The 14,667-nt window shown below is 36.8% G+C and overlaps 1 protein-coding gene across 1 annotated transcript; it reads right to left on the bottom strand.

The window, feature by feature from the left end:
• Positions 1-10,700: 10,700 nt before the first annotated feature.
• LOC123550313 (uncharacterized) lies at positions 10,701-12,655 on the bottom strand. Its single transcript, XM_045338742.2, has 3 exons — positions 12,366-12,655; positions 11,931-12,033; positions 10,701-10,991 (listed from the first exon to the last, which is right to left on the bottom strand). The coding sequence occupies exons 1-3, from the start codon at positions 12,630-12,632 to the stop codon at positions 10,765-10,767; spliced, it is 597 nt and encodes a 198-aa protein (XP_045194677.2). The 5' UTR covers positions 12,633-12,655; the 3' UTR covers positions 10,701-10,764.
• Between the last annotated feature and the right edge of the window lie 2,012 nt (positions 12,656-14,667).

The following is a 14,667-nucleotide window of genomic DNA, read 5'->3' as shown; positions in this document are numbered from 1 at the left end:
GCTTTTTAAAAGATTTTCCTTGTTACAATTGTCGTCTGTATATGAAAAGGTTTCTTGCTTTTGTGACTTATTCAGATTGCATATTGAAATGAGTACTTGTTTGCTTTGATATATTTGTTATAAAATATTTAACTGATTTATTATATATGAATAATTTTCTTTAGTATGGTATGCAAATATTGAACTCAGTTGAAATCTGTTTTAATATATATATGCTATATAATGACTGAATCTCATTACTCTGAAATGAAGGTATACAGTTTATCTATGTGATATGACTATACGGTCAAACTTTGCTTATAAAACAGAAATATTGAAATAATTACAATTGTATGTTTTGCTTGACCTTCACTTTTTATAGGTGTGACGTCATTGTCCAAAGATTCATGAATAACGGATATGCATTTGTTTAAGCGGGATCAGTTGGCCTTTTTTAGAAAGAAATAAAAATAATAAATAAAAAAATCCTTTAATTGATTTTTTCTCATGTATTCTAATCAAACTTGATTTGTAGCATCTTTATTAGGCCCGCAGCCAACTTTGTTCAGCTGGGACATTTAACCCCTTTTAGGGCTGCTCAGTAGAGCTAAAACTAGAAATGCCTTTATACAGCGTCTCATGAACAGCTTGGTGGATCTTTGTCATACTTGGTCTGGAACATCATTATAAGGTCCTCTTCCAAATGTATTTATATAGGAACTTGGGCCCTATTAGGGACCACTGTGGCTAAAAGTAGATATGCCTTTCTTCGCATTAACCACTAAAATGTAATGGATTTTTATCAAACTCGATGTGTAACAATATCGTAAGGTCTCCTGCTATTTTGTTACAAATGGGGATAGGGGTCAATTTAGCTAAAAATATAAACACGTTTAATGCCCTCTTCTCATGAACCGATTCATGAATCTTCATCAAACTACTGCTGTAATTATTCGTCTAAGGATAAACGAAACAAAATTGCAACCCTACGAAACCTTTGCGAAAAATTAAAAGAGAACCATTTTAATTGTTAAAGTGCGGTGTTTAGTTTTGCAATTTGAAAAATGTTAGATGAAAGATGAATGTTAGATGAAAATTTCATAAACTTCTTTCCTTATTACAATTCGCCGACCATCATTTTTAAAGATATTTCTTGTTTATCAATGTGCCCCTGAATTTGCCATTTAACACTCCGGGTGTTATTCATTTCAAAAACATGTATAGATATTACACTTAAATCCAGTGAATCCTTTTTTCAGTGATCTACCCTCTTTACAAATTAGCCCTGCCACAATATAACCCACAATTCATTCATCAGCAAACTTGTTTGACATTTCTTGATAGAAAATGCATATATTCATAATCACATTTCTTACGTATGAATTATTGATAAGAGGCCCATATTGGCCTAAGTCGCTCACCTGAAGAGGTCCTTGATCATCTCAGTGACCTTTCTTCTGAGTCCTGACCAAGTTTGGTGAACATCCTTTAAGAAGTTCATTAAAATAAAAGTTAAATGAAGGTTTTTTTTTCTATATATTGTTGTGACGGCCCAAAAATGCGTTACCAATTGAACAACTTTAAGATATTTTTATTTTTACTATATTTAGCTCTGGTTGCTGAAGATCCATCAAACGATTCAAGAGAGGTTTTTTTCTGTTTTTAGCTGTAACGGACGTTCAAGGGGGCCAAGTACCTCCATTTGAATAAGTTTAGGAGAGGACCTTACAGTGACCCTGCACACCAAGTTTGATGAAGATACTGCCTTCATTTCTTGGGAAAATAACATTCAAAGGTTTCCAGCTTTCTGTTCAATTTTTAGCTCTAGCAGCCCACAAAGGGGCAAACATCTCCACTTGAAAAAAGGTGTAGGAGAAGACCTTACCGCGATGCTGCAAATCAAATTTTGGTTTATGAGAAGAAGTCGTTTAAAGGCATGATAAGCTATGTACCATAAATTAATTCAACAAACTTGGTAGAAGACTTTATAATGATGCTACAAATCATGTTTAATGAAGATTCATCAAGCAATTCATTTAAGGTCATTTAAAGGCATATCTGTTTTTAGCTCTAGCGGCCCCTAAAGTGGGTCAAGTGCTCACAATCAAAGTTAGCTGAGGATTTTTTAATGATGATACAAATAAAGACAGTGCCTCGTTACTGCCTAAACATTTATCCGCGAGCCAGATATTTCCATCTGCACCATCTAGCAGTGAAAGGGTCTTATAGTTTATAGTTTCATTGAGGTTATTCAACCTTACCAATACGAGGCTTATTCCTACGATAATGCAACCCCTCGCTTAGATCGCAATCCGCATCATACTTGCGTGACAGATATGCCATTTATACACTCATATTACCTTTGTGCAAAATCCTGTCCGTTTTGACACACCTCTTCATAATACCGGGAGTCATTGCACTTCATTAACGTATAAGTTCATTTTCTAAAGAAAAAAAAAACAACTAAACAAACAACGCCAAGTAAAAATGAACAGGGAATGAAACAGGGAATGAATATTACTCTACAAAAACGATTGTCAATTTACTGATGTATGCATAAAAGTAGTATAGGCATTGGTTTGCTTGTAAACAAACGGGCGCCATCTTGGATGACCTAGTTACTATAATTAGTAACTCATTTGCATAAAAGAATTCAAAAATAAGTGCGCGTGTGCGGCGGCCATTTTGTATTCTAATGACGTATTTATGAAAATGCTTAGAATGTCTTGTATACTTATCTAGGGCGTGTTCGCGCATGTCGAGGGTCAGCCCAAACAGGTCACAATAGCCTAAATAGTTTTCCCTATATATTCTATATAAAACTGATTTTTTTTCAAAGAGCTAGCAAACAGAGCTAGACCCATTCAGAGAAAAAATCCTTTTTCCTCATTTTAAAGAGTTATGATAAAACTGATATAAAAGAAGAGAAAAGTAGGGGTCATGTATCTTCTAAGAGAGATTTCTCTGGTCACATTACTGTAAACTGACATCAAAATCACACTTCTGTGACCCGGGGTTACTACTCTTTACTAAAATTGAGCTTGACTTCACCGAATACAACCTGCTCTCCCATGTTTCCTACCAAAATGTCAACAATACATCCACAGTGAAATTTAAACAAAAACTAGCCTCATTTAGACCTCTGTTAAGTGAAAAAATTAGTATTCAAATACTGACAGCCATTACGCGACTAGACCAATGGCTCACACGCTGGTTCCTTTTAGTTTAGTTAGGCTCGGAGAAAAACACGAAAACAAAAGCTATACCCGTGCTTAAAAAAAAAAGAATCCTCGTATAAAAAACCATTCGAAAAAAAATTTATAATATAATTACGTACTGCTGACCAGTCATTAAAACTATACGAGAATACCTATTTATAAAATGAAATTAAAAGAAAAACTATTACCCACTCAACGGATGTAAACCCGTCGATACCCCACGCTAAAATGAACCAACACTTTAGAATACAGATTAATACCGCCCGTTTCTAAACATAAAATAGCCAATCAGAAGGCAGGAAAACGAACCAATGTAAACATCTCCAATAAAGTCTTGTTAAACCGATGAAAACGTAAAAAATTTTAACCAATCGACGCTCAATATTATTAACGAATAAACATCGCGAGTTCAGAAAGCGAATGTATATAAGAGAGTTGCACAGCCGCATCCATTGGAATTCATACGGGTGACATGGAAAACTTTACCTTTAAAACACTTTCCCCGGGCGCAGACGAATTTTTGCGGGGATACAGGATTTCAGTCACGCTTTTCTCTTCTGCAAATGACAACGGTAAGTCTGAATACTGATCAGGAATAAACTATTTTGACAGGCTTAAACCCGTTCTATAACGTACAAATACGATGATTTTACATCAACCCGATACGAAATACAATAGAAATAATTAACTAAATTTATTCATACAACCTACCAGTCCGGATAAATTCGCCTAATGAATAATGGTTGAATAGGAATATCGTTTCACTACCAACAGCCGATCGGAATGCATTTTTTTGACAAGCGGTAACTTTTTTTCCAATACAGGTTGAGACACGAAATCGCTTTACGTCTACTCCACGCTACATATATATTGTTTTTAAAACAGCGCCGTTAACGCTTTAAAACATAATTATAGAAATGATTATAGCAAAATGTCATGAATTTACCCGATACGAAAATGAAACAGAAATACCTAATTTAATGTTCATACAACTTTACCTGTCCGGATAAATTCGCCTAATGAATCAAATCTTTAGATGGTTGAATAGAAATATCTTTTTCACTACCAACAGCCAATCGGAATGCAGTATTTTGACAAGCGGTAACGTTTTTCCAATACACCTGACAGGTTAAGACCGTATCGCTTTACGCTACTCCACGCTATGGGTGTACATATATATTGATTTTAAAGAGCGCCGTTAACGCTTCATACATAAGTATAGAAATGATTAAAGCAAAATGTCTTTAATAAACCCGATACGAAAATGAAAATACAAGCACCTAGTTTAATCGTTCATACAGCATAAACCGTGATGTGCGCTTTACCTGAGATCCTTTAACCGAATGATATTTACCTGTAGAACTGGAGTATATAACACTTCGCTACCTACAACCAATCAGGAAGCAGAATTTTGACAAGCGATAGCGCGTAGTTTAACATTTGGCCGCATTATTGAGCGCGTTTTATAATTTCAGTGTATACTTTATAAATACTAAGGGAATTAAAAAGCTAGGTATTGAGTTTATTTATTTCCTCTAACGGTTTTTAATGTAAATAATAGAAAGGAATTTTTTACTGTTCTTAATACATAGATGAATAAACTATTGCCCACGGCAGTAAATTAAGCACGATGGCTGTCTTACCTTACCTATCTGTTAAAAAACGTAAAGTAACAACATTTCTTTTATTATGCTTGGAACGGCTTTAGCAGTTTTTGGGTATCAAATGAAAGGTTTGACGGTACTATTGACAAAATGATTTGTTTTTAATCACATTCCAAAATGGCAGCGAATGAATTACGGGGCGAAGTATAATAAAATAGAGCCAAAGCAACGTTCTGATTAGTTAATATAACTTATAGCATTGCTTTGATTGCTAGCGATACGGCGCATTTTTTTTGGTCGCACAGGGATCACACGCATATAAGTCAAAAGTAAATTTAACCATGACTGAAGGGGTTACGAGTTACTGTATATACCTACACCACCTTCCTCTCCCTCCTCCTCCTCCCCACACCTCCTTCTCTCCTCCTCCCCCAAACTCCCCCTCCTCCTCCTCCTCCTCTTCCACTCCTCCCCTCCTCCACTCCTCCTCCTCCTTCACTCCTCCTCCTCCTCCACTCCTCCTCCTCCTCCACTCCTCTCCCCCACTCCTCCTTCACTCCTCCTCCTCCTCCTCCACTCCCCCTCCTCCTCCTCCTCTTCTTTCTCCTCTGCCCCAAGAAAGCGTAAAATGGCAAACAGAAATAAAGCAGTGTCTTTTTGATAAAAGATACTTACATCGATTTCACAAATGCATCAGTGTCCTGTTTGCCATCAGTCTTTCTCTGGGTCGACAACATGCGGAGACATCAACGTTATGTCCACGGAAATGACGAAGCCACGGGACAGTTTTTCACCGCCATTACAGCATGGGACATCTCAAGAGAGATCAGTTTCAACATCCATTTTCTATGGTCGTTTCGGGACCAAGTGGTAGGGGAAAAAAACTGAATGGACAAGAAAACTGTTATCATCAAATCTTGTAAGACCTCAGCCTCAGCGTATCATATGGTGTTTTGGACAATGGCAACCATTGTATGAAATGAACTTCGGCGTGAAATTCCCGGGTCGAATTTGTACACGGTATTCCAGACTACCTAAACGATTCCCAATATATAAATGTTAATCGAAGGAACCTGCTTGGGCTTTGACGACTTTATGACTGAAGCTAAAGCGATCAAAGAATTGCTGATCTCTTTACCAAGGGCAGTCACCACAGGAACATATCTGTCGTATATCTCACCCAAAATTTGTTCCCTCAAGGTAAAGCTTGTAGAGATATCGCTTTGAATACGCAGTATCTGGGTTTTTAAAATCCTATTGACAGACAACCAAATTGCTACATTGGCCAGAAGAATTTACCCTTCGTCTAGTAACATCTTTATGAAACGGTTGAACGAGCGACATCAAGACCGCACGGTTTATTTGGTAATAGACTTAAAATCGAGCACCCCAGAACAACACCGTTACGCGAAAAAAAAATTTTTTAGGCGATCAATCCAGAAAAGAGAAACGAACGAATGATGAATATAAACAAGAAGACTATTTCAATGGAGAAGGATTTCTTATCTGACAAAAATGATGACAAGGATAAAGATGAGGAGGAGGATTATGATGACCATGATGATGATGATGTTGATGATGATGATGATGAGATAGTGATGATGAAACAGAAAATAGAATAATGTCACAAGCTTTGTAAAGAAAAGATCTTTGATCAAGGGACCTCCAGGTAATCGTAGAAAAGTTGAGATTATAGAAGAGCGATCACGCCCTGAAAATATGGGATAAGCGTTTTCAGTATCCTCTCAGACAATCTATTAAAGAACAATTCAGCGCTAAAGTTAACAACTATACGGAACAAGGGCTCTCTTTTGAAGAGCGTACCGTCACACCGCTAATGACGTGCTGCCTGAACTAAGAAGAGACTGAGACAAAATTATCCCGATTCTAATCGACTTTTATGACTACAAAAAGACCCTACTCAGCAGCAGATTATACAGTCGGCAAGAAACTTAAAAATCAGCACGGGATGACTATCAAAGAATCTATTCGGCAAGCCATTGCCCTTAGAAAAGACCTTTTTGTGAGTTGTGGCCCCATCAAAAACCAAAGAAGACTATTCAATGGGGATAATAATAAAAAAAGTGATGACGTCCCAAAAATCGGATGATGAATGAAAGTTGTAAGAAGGATTGGCTTGCTTAAACTTTCAAACCCTGTCAAAATGGGTTCCATAGAAGGTTACGATTATAAAAAAGAACAATGGGTCCCGGATAAACCGGGCCCTGAAAAATGGATACAACATTTCAAAGACCTGAGGGACGGAGATACGTACGGCCTGATCATATGGGCCGTTACTTTGTAGGAAGCGGTGCATATCGAAGAAAAATGGCCGAATTAAAAAAGGAACGAGAAGGGAAGCCATGAAACAAGAACAAAAAGGGAAGATTTTCCCGTAGTAAAACTTGTGACACCCGTAGCCCAAGCGGTTGATATTGCTAGGTCGGAAAAAAAGACGGTCACGAAAGCATAGTGATCTGAAGCGACATAGGTATAAAATGGACACACCTTTGAGTCGTGATTTAGACAGCCCAAGACGTAAGAAATATCGCGAAAGTATGACCCAAGATACTATAGATTGGAACACCTATACATTTTAAAATGAATAACTACGAACTCGAGGAAATGTTAAAAGAGTACCCTGTGACAATATGCGCCCGCGGACCAACTTCAAATACGTAGAGGACAATACGTCCATTTCGAATACAGACACGAGCCAGGGGTCAGGAAAACATTGGGTGGTCTTTTACTTTCCAAAAGAGGGCCTACGAATTTTTCGATTTACTGGTAATAGACCGGGGCACTACAAAGTTCATTTTGAGCAAGCGTTAAAGAAGCGTTTTGGATGAACTTCAGTTTAAATACAGGATCGGATTCAAACATATGCGGGGGTGTATTGGCGTAATTACATTATGAACCGAAAGTTCCGGACGAAAAATGAAGGACATTTTAAAACCGTTTGATGCGTATCGCAAGAAGTCGAATGATAATTTTTATTTTGTCTTATTTTAGTTGATACATGTAGTCTGTATATGTGTTACAAGCTTTTGGGAATAAAAGATTGAAAGTACAATATGTCTTTGTTATTTATAAAACCCATAAAATTCGAATTTGATTTAACGGAAAAGATGAAGCGTCGGTAGGTGTGGTGGTGCACACAAATAAAACAACATATTCCTTTATTGTATTTTATTTCTTCAACATCGTTTCACTAATTGATAAAATAACATACCAGTTTCGAACAGCTTTGAACCAAAATATCGCAAAAATGACAAGTTTTAAAAACGTAAGCTAGCCTTCCTTTGGAATTAAACCAATCAAAATGCGCCGTATCGCTAGCAAATCAAAGCAATGCTTAAGTTATATTAACTAATCAGAACGTTTTCTTTGGGCTCTATTGATTATACTTCGCCCCGTAAATTCATTCGCTGCCAATTTTGGATATGTGAAAAAAAACAAATCATTTTGTCAATAGTACTCGTCAAAACCTTTTTATTTGATACCAAAAACTGCTAAAGCCGTTCCAAGCATAATGAGAAATGTTTTTACTTTACGTTTTTTAACAGATAGGTAAGGTAAGACAGCCCTCGTGCTTATTGACTGCCGTGTCAATAGTTATTCATCTATGCATTAAAGAACAGTAAACATTTCTTTCTATTATCACATTAAAAACCGTTAGAGGAAATAAATAAACTCAATAACCTAGCTTTTTAATTCCGTTTGTATTTATAAAGCATACACTGAAATTATAAAAACGCCTCAATAATTTCGGCCAAATGTTAACTACGCGCTATCGCTTGTCCAAAATTCTGCTTCCTGATTGGTTGTAGGTAGCGAAGTGGTTTATATCTCCCAGTTCTACAGGTAAATATCATTCGGTTTTAAAAGGGTCTCAGGTAAAGCGCACATCACGGTTTATGCTGTATGAACGATTTAAACTAGGTGCTTGTATTTCATTTCGTATCGGGTTTATTAAAGACATTTTGCTTTAATCATTTTCTATACTTATGTAGGAGCGTTAAACGGGGGCTCTTTAAAATCAATATATATGTACACCATAGCGTGGAGTGATAAAGCGAAAACGGGTCTTAACCTGTCAGGTGTATTGGAAAAACGTTACCGCTTGTTTAAAATACTGCATTCCGATTGGCTGTTTTGGTAAGTTTAAACGATATTTCTATTCAACCATCTAAAGATTTGATTCATTGGCGAATTTATTTCCCGGGCAGGTAAGTTGTATGAACGATTAAATTAGGTTTTCTGTTTCATTTTTGTATCGGGTAAATTCATTTACATTTTGCTATAATCATTTCTATAATTAAAGTATAAAGCGTTAACGGCGCTGTTTTAAATCAATATATATGTAGCGTGGAGTAGACGTAAAACGATACGTGTCTCAACTGTATTGGAAAAAACGTTACCGCTTGTCAAAATAATGCATTCCGATCGGCTTGTTTGGTAGTGAAACGATATTTCTATTCAACCATTGATTCATTAGGCGAATTTATCCGGACTGGTAGGTTGTATGAATAATTTAGTTAATTATTTCTATTGTATTTCGTATCGGGTTGATGTAAAACCATCGTATTTGTACGTTATAGAACGGGTTTAAGCCTGTCAAAATAGTTTATTCTCTGATCAGTATTCAGACTTACCGTTGTCATTTGCAGAAGAGAACGCGTGACTGAAATCCTGTATCCCCGCAAAATTCGTCTGCGCCGGTGAAAGTGTTAACGGTAAAGTTTTCCATGTCACCCGTATGAATTCCAATGGATGACGGCTGTGCACTCTCTTATATACGATTCGCTTTCTGAACTCGCGATGTCATTCGTTAATAATATTGAGCGTCGATTGGTTAAAATTTTGACGTTTTCATCGGTCAAAACGACTTTATTGGAGATGTTACATTGGTTCGTTTTCCTGCCTTCTGATTGGCTATTTTATGTTTAGAAACGACGGTATTAATCTGTATTCTAAAAGTGTTGGTTCATTTTAGCGTGGGATATCGACGGGTTTACATCCGTTGAGTGGGTAATAGTTTTTCTTTTAATTTCATTTTATAAATAGATATTCTCGTATAGTTTTAATGACTGGTCAGCAGTACGTAATTATATTATAAATTTTCTTTCGAATGGTTTTTTATACGAGGATTCTTTTTTTTAAGCACGGGTATAGCTTTTGTTTTCGTGTTATCTCCGAGCCTAACTAAACTAAAAGGAACCAGCGTGTGAGCCATCTGGTCTAGTCGCGTAATGGCTGTCAAGTATTTGAATACTAATTTTTTCACTTAACAGAGGTCTAAATTGAGGCTAGTTTTTGTTTAAATTTCACTGTGGATGTATTGTTGACATTTTGGTAGGAAACATGGGAGAGCAGGTTGTATTCGGTGAAGTCAAGCTCAATTTTAGTATGAGTAGTACTTCCGGGTCACAAAAGTGTGATTTTGATGTCAGTTTACAGTAATGTGACCAGAGAAATCTCTCTTAGAAGATACATGACCCCTACTTTTCTCTTCATTTTATATCAGTTTTATCATAACTCTTTAAAATGAGGAAAGGATTTGTTCTCTGAAATGGGTCTAGCTCTGTTTGCTAGCTCTTTGAAAAAAGTCAGTTTTATATAGAATATATAGGGAAAACTATTTAGGCTCTTGTGACCTGTAGGGCTGACCCTCGACATGCGCGAGCACGCCCTAGATAAGTATACAAGACATTCCTAAGCATTTTCATAAATACGTCATTAGAATTCAAAATGGCCGCCGCACACGCGCACTTATTATGAATTCTTATATGCAAATGAGTTACTAATTATAGTAACTAGGTCATCCAAGATGGCGCCCGTTTGTTTACAAGCAAACCAATGCCCATACTACTCATAAAATTCCGGGAAAGGACTATATAATGTTTATATTGTCATGTTTGATTTTAAACTTCCTGGAGAATGAATACTATACGCAGTCATATTCATTTCTGACAAAGAAAGCTATATTCCTGAGTACACAGGTCATTCTGAATGTAGTGCATGCCGACATTGAAATCTTCGTATAGTTGGATACAAACATCGTAAGGGTAACTGCTTGGATCTCCTGCCGTCCCTGACAACCACAATGAATTTTCTATTGGCATGTCAGTCGCTTGCCATATCCACTTGTACTGGTCTCGAAGGTACATTCCACCAAGCCAAATTTTAGCTAAAGAAAATATCAAATTCATGTTTATTTTTGGTTATTTTAACTGAATATAAACGTTTTTATTCACCAATAATTTGTATATTTGATATAATGACAACATAACACATAAGCGCAGATAGTGACTGACTCCCTTTTCATGCTACCATAAGCTAACATGCTAATATAAGCCGCACCATGAGAAAACCAACATAGTGCGCTTGCGACCAGCATGGTTTCTGACCAGCCTGATCCATGTTGTTCGCTTTTAAAGCCTATTGCAATTAGAGAAACCGTTAGCGAACAGCATGGATCCTGACCAGACTGTGGTCAGGAACCATGCTTGTCGCAAACGCACTATGTTGGTTTCCCGGGAAGCAAACTCGGCTAATATTCAAGACTCGACTCATCTGGAACGCTCTGTGCAAAAATGCTTTGTTTGACTAATTTATTCAATTTTCTAAATATTCAACAATTACATATTACACCCTGCACAAACGATGTACACAGCGTACACTAAAGCAAACATGAAAACTAGAGTTACAAATTCAAACCAGCTGAAATCAAAATATCAGTGAATTTACATGGTGTCTTTCCACATACTATTACTTCCTACCTGTTTTCTCAATAATATGGAGCCCTGATATTATTACATTCTTCTGTTTGGTATTGCTTAGGTTTGACTCCCTGGTAACTAATACCTCTTTCAGGTAATGGACCCGTAATGACAATCGGCAATTTACGTGACATAACGTAATATCCCGATACTATTTCGGCATTTTCCGGCTGCTGATGTAGCGTGTATACGGAGAATGACGAAATTATATACGGAAAATACGTAATCGCATGGAAATAAACGATATTCATTACGGAAACCATCACATTAAATACTTTTCTTATTACACTATCACTCATCGTACAGGCACCGTAAACTTTATTTTGACCTTTTATTATTCCATTTACCTGGTGACAAGAATCCTCTTCTTTCTAGCGCTATGAGGACCTGGTCAATTTCGTTTCTGTCAGTAACATAAGCTAATGTTCCACCGTTCCCTTTACAGACCGTCTGCAAAATATTTGAAATTAGCTGAAAATGTGTTGCAAATATGAAAAATACAACTGAGGTAATGAACCTAAAAAAATGTTAGAAGTCTCGAATGGGTTTGAATACATGTCCGTGAAGACTGAATTTCTTATTTTCAAAATCTTTAATTTCTACTACTTTAAAGGTCTAAGTTGGGAAGGTAATTAAGATGCGTTTCGGAAAATTCTGATCATGAAAATAATTTCCAGAAGAAGCACTTCTTGAAGTTTATTCAAAATCTAAATACGTAGCTTGAACACTTTATTGAAAACATAGTTCATTCAGTATGTTAGATATAATTTAGATACTTTTACCTCCGCCGCTTCCCATGTACTTTCTTGTGAAACAAAGGCTATTTCTCGGCCATTTACTGAGAACCAATCACCATCTTTTATTGTATAACCAGTTTCTCTCTGACACAAGAAAGTAAGTTGCTTATCGCAGAAGTGGTTGGATAGGCTAAAGTCCGTGCTTGACCATATGATACAGTTGCCTGTATCCGGGTCAAAGGTTCCGGAAGTGAGCGTTGACAGGTCTACCACGGTTTTTACATCTTTGGACCACCAATACCACTCACTCATTTCTGAATCAAACCTCCCGCCCGTCCACAGGTGTTCTGAAAATATAAAGTAAATTGATATGGCGTATAATATTTATAGTGCGAACTAAACAAATAGTATTAATATGTATTACATATATACAGAGGCAATGTGTTACCGACATTGACTGGTACCAAGTTAATTCAGGTTTTTTCGTTACTGATTTCAATTGTTACCAAGGCAATGTATTGTCTCTTCCGACATCGGCTGTTAACAAGGCAAGGTGGTGACTTAACCGAATCGACTGGTACTAAGGCAAGGTGTCGTCTTTACCGACATGGACTAGTACAAAAGCCAGGTTTTGTCTTAACCTACATAGACTGGTTCCAAGGTAAAGTGTTTTTCTTTGCTGGCATCGACTGATATGGTAGGGCGACAATTAGGCCATTCAAAAAGTTTAACCGGGACCCAATTTTTAACAAGGCAAGATATATATCAAAATGTTCGTAACGGTCTGGCGTTTATCAGGCTGCCGGTGTAATAATGAAGTATTTCCACCCCCATAGAATAATGACCCCCGGTCATTATTCTATAGAAAAAGTGACCCCCCGGTCATAGTATTATGACCTCCAGAACATAGTACTATGACTCCCCCACGTGAAGTAAACTGAACCTCACGAAGAATATTGACTCCCATAAAAAAACGACCCCCGGTCATTTGGTCAAATTTAGTGATAACTCATGTATCTAAGGTCTAATTGCTGCATTTTATTCCCACTCGGGGGAGGGGGCATATAGATTTGCTCTTGTCCGTCCGTCCTTCCGTTTGACCATTAGCCCCAGATACCATCACTTGACACAGAAATCAGAGCATTCCGCAACGGGAAAAGGGATTCTGTTTCTAGACACTGTATCTTGGTGTATACATTTTTTTCAGGAAAATATAACAATTCACAATACGTTCACAAAACACACCAGTGTCAATAATCCTTGCAAACTTCGGTATGAAGTAATTCTTCAAAAGAAAACTGCACAAGAAACTGCTAGCATAGAACTTAGTATTAATAGAAGTTGCAATACTTATAGCAGTGGCAGTAAAGTACGGTAGCGGCAACAATAGAAAGTAGTAGTAGTGGTAGTAGTGGTGGTGGTGGTAGTGGCAGTGGCAGCGGGAGCGGCAGTGGCAGCAGCAGCAGAGGAATAAGTGACAGCAACAACAGCAGCGGGAGAAGAAGAGGTAGATGTACAAGACGTATTAGTGGAAGCAGGTATAGTAGTATCAGTAGTAGCAGTTGTAGTATTAGTAGTAGTAGAAGTAGTAGTAGTAGTAGAAGAAGAAGAAGAAGTACATGTAGTAATAGACGTGATCGCCCTGACGTCACGCATCAACACCTGTTTATCTGGTGGTGGGTAAAACAAAATATTTTACATCGTTTGTGTATGGGATCGGAATTTTCAATTTTTAACAACTTCTTCGTTCATTTATGGATTTTAAAAATTCAAAAAGTTTTGAAATGCTTACGATTTTCATATTTTCTTATTCAAATATCTTTTGAAAATGAATAACCGTTTTAAATGACATATGATTTTAATAGCGACGTAGCGATGCTCTAAACTTTTAGAAAAAACACTGTAAGTTAAGCGTTCATAATTAATCCATTTTATTTCGAAATAATGATTAAAAGTTATCAATAAATTGCTTGTTTTATATTCTTTCCATTGATCAAAAATATATTGATATTATTTGTATTTTAAGAAAGTTTAAGCCGTTAGAAAAACATCACTGTTAACAAAAAACATGGACGCTCGGCGTCTGCCCACCCGATCTTTGTCTTATCAGTTCTAAAAATAGAATATACAACGGATTTGTGTACAAACACGATCTCTCCTATAGCAATAGAAGTAGAAGTACAATCAAAATGTTAACTATTGGCAATGGAGGGTATTAGAGTTGTAGATCTAGTAAAATTGTCCGTTAGGTTTGGTGGGGATCACTTTTTAATAGTTACTAATAGTAGTAGTAGTACAATCAAAATGTTAACTATTGGCAATGGAGGGTATTAGAGTTGTAGATTTA

Source organism: Mercenaria mercenaria, chromosome 6, assembly GCF_021730395.1.
Source record: "Mercenaria mercenaria strain notata chromosome 6, MADL_Memer_1, whole genome shotgun sequence".
NCBI classification, from domain to species: Eukaryota; Metazoa; Mollusca; class Bivalvia; order Venerida; family Veneridae; genus Mercenaria; species Mercenaria mercenaria.
This window is presented reverse-complemented; position numbering and strand designations above follow the sequence as displayed.